This window comes from Vespa velutina, chromosome 2, assembly GCF_912470025.1.
Source record: "Vespa velutina chromosome 2, iVesVel2.1, whole genome shotgun sequence".
In the NCBI taxonomy this organism is placed as follows: Eukaryota; Metazoa; Arthropoda; class Insecta; order Hymenoptera; family Vespidae; genus Vespa; species Vespa velutina.
In genome coordinates, this window is record NC_062189.1 from 1951181 (window position 1) to 1956180 (window position 5000).

Below are 5000 nucleotides of genomic sequence, written 5' to 3' on the forward strand. Positions count from 1 at the left end.
GCGACATACCGAAGTTTCTATGCTTCTAATGTCGAATGAACACTATAAACCGAGACAGAGAGAGAAAAAGAGACAGAGAGAGAGAGAAAAGAGAGAGAGAGAGAGAGAGAGAGAAAGGGGGGATGATTCTCATTCGTAAAGGAACATTCAAAATGGCTACGCCTGCGCCGAAGTGTTTCACAAAGCGTTTATGTCACCTTCTATAACATTATATACGTTATCTCTCTCTTATCATCAACTATTTTCTCTATTTTCACAATTTTTCTATTTTTGCTTTTCTTTTTTTTCTTTTCCTTTTTTTTTTTTTTTTTTTTTTTATTTATTTTCCATATTCCTCTTCCTTTTTCTTCTTCTTTGTTTTCTTTTTTACTTCTTCTTAATCCTTGCACTATAAACGTAAAATGAAGTTTTGACGAACGAGCAAATGAGAGAGAGAGAGAGAGAGAGAGAGAGAGAGAGAGAGAGAGAGAGAGATAGAAACGTGATTCGGTTTTCTTGTATATATCAGAAAAGAAAAGAAAAGAAAAAGAAAAAAAAAGAACAGAAACACTTCATAAATCAATTTAAAGTTTGACGCACCACCCGATACATCCTGACATATGTGACTACTGACTCTCTCATCTCTATACTTTCTAACGAAACCTTTTTTCCTGGCATAACCTACGATATCGATTTATGTCTCTGCGTGAATTACCAACCTGAATGTCCAATGATCGATCCTTTTTTTATATAGATATATTATATATACATACACACATACATATATATATATATATATATATATATATATATATATTATTTTTAATTTTTCTTGAGAGGAAATTTTGTGAAAAATTTTCATTTTCTTCCCCTCTGTTTTCTTTTTTTTTTTTATTTTGTTTTTCAGAATTTTCATGACCGATTTAAAAAAAGATAAATATATATATATATATATATATATATATATATATATATATATAATAATTAAAAATAATTCCATTCCTTTATATAATCTATTATTATTTATTTTCACGAAATATATTTATATATATTTTCGAATCTTCTTTTTTTCTTCTTTCTTTCTTCTTCTTTTTTTTTTAATTTTCTAATGTCTCCCCTTTTAACACTTTTTGATATCTCTTCGCATGAAAGAAAAAGAGAGAGAGAGAGAGAGAGAGAGAGATTTATTCTTTCTTAAATTTCTTGCAAAATGACGTTATATAGATTTGTAAATCGATAAAGGACACGAATATAATGAGAAAAAATATAAAAATATTATTCGTTAGAAAATAATTATAACAATTTACAATAATTCTTTCGTTTTTATTAACTTTTCCCTTTATTCTTTATTAAATATCTAACAATATGGCGGGTACAGAAATTTGTGATCTATAAAAATGATAAGAATAAGAAGAAGTTTTATACCAATACATGAATAAATAAATATATACATATATATATATATAGTTAACGACGTTTATATACGAAAAAATTTTTAAGAAAGAATTCGAACAGTCTGAATAATTAATTATGTTGTGACATTGTGAATAACTCGTCGCATTTGTAGGAACGATCGATTCAAACATTATTGATTACCGTCCTAGCCCCATGTCGTCCTCCTCCTACTTTACCACCAACCACCTATCTCCTTCTCTAACAACCCCAACCTCAACTCTCTTGTTCAACCTCAACCCTTCTCTTGCTACCCTTTCTAATACACGCGAACCTATTCAGTATGCCAATACATATTGCACGAGGTAAAAAGGAAAACTCGTAAGCACAAATCGCCTCGATGAAAACCCTAATTTTCTAATCGATATTGTATAATCATTAAAAAAGATAATAGAGGGAGATAAGAATAACATAACGTTCGTCAAACGATAATCGTAATATTTATATATACATAATATATTATATTATACTGAAATGTTTTCCACACCTTAATTATTTTTTTATTTAATTTCTTAATCTTAACTTGTTCATTATCGATTATTACTTCATGTGTTGCTATCATATTATTATTATTATTATCATTATTATCATTATTATTATTATTATTAGTATTAGTATTATTATTATTAGTATTATTATTATTGTTATTGTTATTGTTATTGTTCTTTTATGTTTGTCTTCCTCTTCTCTTTTTTTTTTTTTTATGTATACAGAATATATGTGGACAATATATAAATAAGGTCAAAAGTTAATGGATTTAGTTTTTAAAAGTCAATTTATAACTTATTCGATATCACTTGGTTATAATAGTTAGGCTCGTACAGGTTTATAAGTTCTCTTCTTTTTTTCTTTTCTTTCCCCCCCCCCCCCTTTTTTTATTATAGTATTCGAAATCTGATAAAATAATCGTGTGGAAATGTCTGGAAAAAAAAAAAAAAATAAAGAAAAAAGAGAAAAAGAAAGAAAACAACGATGCAATCGATTTTTCAAAGTCACCGAGCAACTTTCGACGATTATATCGAAATTCTCAGCAATTATTATATATACGCAACTTGAAACAATGTCAAATCGTTTTATAGATAGATCATGATTTTATTGTATCTATATAAACGATGAAATATTATTAAACGGAAGGAAGAAAAATTTATCTCTTTGGCTTTTCACATTTTATTTTACTTATATGTACCTTGACTTAAATCATTTTTATTATTACATTTATTATTATATTTATTTAGGAAATATATTAAATCCTTTTTCTTAGATCAATACCGAACTTTATTATTGTCTAGTGTGATAGTGTGCGAAAGTTGATTCATTAAAAAAAAAAAAAAAAAAGAATAACAATAATAAAAATAATAAAAAAAAAAAAAAAAGTAATCTTATTTCGTGGATCTTCTATAATTCCTTCGTTCGTGATCACGAATAAGATCATCGTCCTTGATGATCATGGGATAAGCTTGATTAATTTCCATGCTTGAGAAAATATTCGATCACCGATGCGAGATTTCTACAACACGCGATTCTATGATATTATTACAAACAGATTGAAATTATGATGCAGATGTTTCATTTCCAGGATCGTATTTACGATAAGGCGCAAATTAAAAGAAACTTCGCTCTTCAGGGATTGGGAGGGAGGGAGGGAGGATTAACATTTTAAAACCTTATTTCTCTCAACTAGCAACATATATATATATATATATAAAATAGATTGGTATATTCGTTAAAATCAAAGTCGGAGAAAAAGATTGAACAAAGAAAAAAAAAAGAAAAAGAAAAAAAAAATTTCTTACAACTTTCGAATAAACGATATTAACGATATTGCGCGTGTTGGGCCTAACAAAAGTCTAAATACGGCCCTGATGCAACCCCGTGCGGCAGGTGAAACGAAATGCTTCGATGATTGCCTACAAATTCGTACCGTCTCTCTACGGTATATATATATATATATATTTTTTTGTTCCTTTTTCTTTCTTTTTTCCACCCATTCCCCCCACCCCACCCCGCCGCACTTTTTTCTTCTCTTTTTCTTTTTTCTCTTTTTCTTTTTACTTTCCCATCTACTTCTTTATTTTGTTTCTTTTTTTTTCTTCTTCATAAAAAAAAAAAAAAAAAAAAAAAAGAAAAAAAAATCGACAATCAGATCTCGATTAAATTATCTCGATCTTGTGAAATATCTAATTCCATGAAAAAACAATTATTGTCGAAATATTTTCTATTGAATTTATGATAAATTATAATTAATTATACGTCCTTTGTATTTCCGTCGATACATTCTCTTACGTTCATCGATCTTATCCCGGTATTAAGTGTTTATCATAATGTCCCTGCAGATGTCACCATTGGTATACATCTTACAAATGTAAAATGGCGACAGTACAAACATACGTATATACATATATATATATATATATATATATATATATATACGTATATTTAAATACACATAGATATTATACTTACGATAGGAAAAAGAAATTCGATTAAAATCTATCTTCGAAGGAAATTGATTTTAATAAATCGCTTCATTTATTTTTTCTCTTCTTCTTTTTCCTTTCGTTTTTATAGATTGGACTGATAAAAAAAAAAAAAAAAAAGAGAAAAAAAACAAACAAACAAACAAACAAAAACAAAAGAAAAGAAACAAAAAGAAATACGAAACAAAACGAAAGAGAAAACAATGTAAGGGAAAAAAAATAAAAAGAGAAAATAAAATATAATCATTAAAAAGTTTTTCGTTACTCTCCGTAACAAGGAATATACGTAATAAGTTACTATTATAATATATTTATTTCTCTCTCTCTCTCTCTCTCTCTCTCTCTCTCTCTCTCTCTCTCTCTCTCTCTCACTCTCTCTCTCTGTATCTCTCTATCTCTCTCTCTGTCTATCTCACGAGTAGTGAGACGCAATCTCAAACGTCATTGCTTTTTTTTTTTTTTTTTAATAGCCCTGTCCCATAATCATTAAACCAACAATCAAAAAAAAAAAAAAAAAGAAAAAAAAAGGAGAAAAGAAAAGAAAGCAAAAAGAAAAAAAAGAAACAAAAAGAGGGGAAAAAAAAACAAAATGGAGAAAAGAACGAAGAATATAATGAAGCAATGAAAGAGATCGTTTCTTCGACGTCGTTATAAATCTTACGAGCGCGCGAAACGTAGAGCATAAGCGGGAAATAAAATAGACGGAAAGAAAAAGACCAAGATGTGGCAGGATCCTGGGACGCTGGAAGGCTGATGGGGGTGGGGGGGTAGTTAGGGTGATGCTGAAGGAAAGGGATTGGGAATAAAGAAAAAACAAAAACAAAAAAGAAATAAGACAGTCCAAGGAAATCGTTTCGTAATTCATTCGGGAAAGGATCAAACGATCCTGTTTGCCAATAACTTCTGTTATTTTGTTTCTACCATAATCGTAACCTCCTCCTCCTCTATCCAATCCTCATCTCATCCCATCATCCCATCCAATCCTCGCACCTAACACCTCGCCCAAGAAAAAAAAAAAAAAGAAAAAAAGAAGTCTTTTCTAAAAGTTACGCGCTGCAAAAGAAAGACAGAAAGAAAGAAAGAAAGAAAGAA

At 28.9% G+C, this 5000-nt stretch overlaps 1 protein-coding gene across 1 annotated transcript in view; it reads right to left on the minus strand.

Annotated features, from left to right (window-relative positions):
* The window catches only part of LOC124957750 (ionotropic receptor 25a), a 9617-nt gene extending 8985 nt beyond the window's left edge, over positions 1-632 (minus strand). The window contains 1 exon segment of the mRNA XM_047515012.1: positions 1-632. This exon segment is cut by the window's left edge and continues 90 nt beyond it. Coding sequence (XP_047370968.1) covers positions 1-7 — 7 coding nt within the window. The 5' untranslated portion in view covers positions 8-632.
* Positions 633-5000: the final 4368 nt, after the last annotated feature.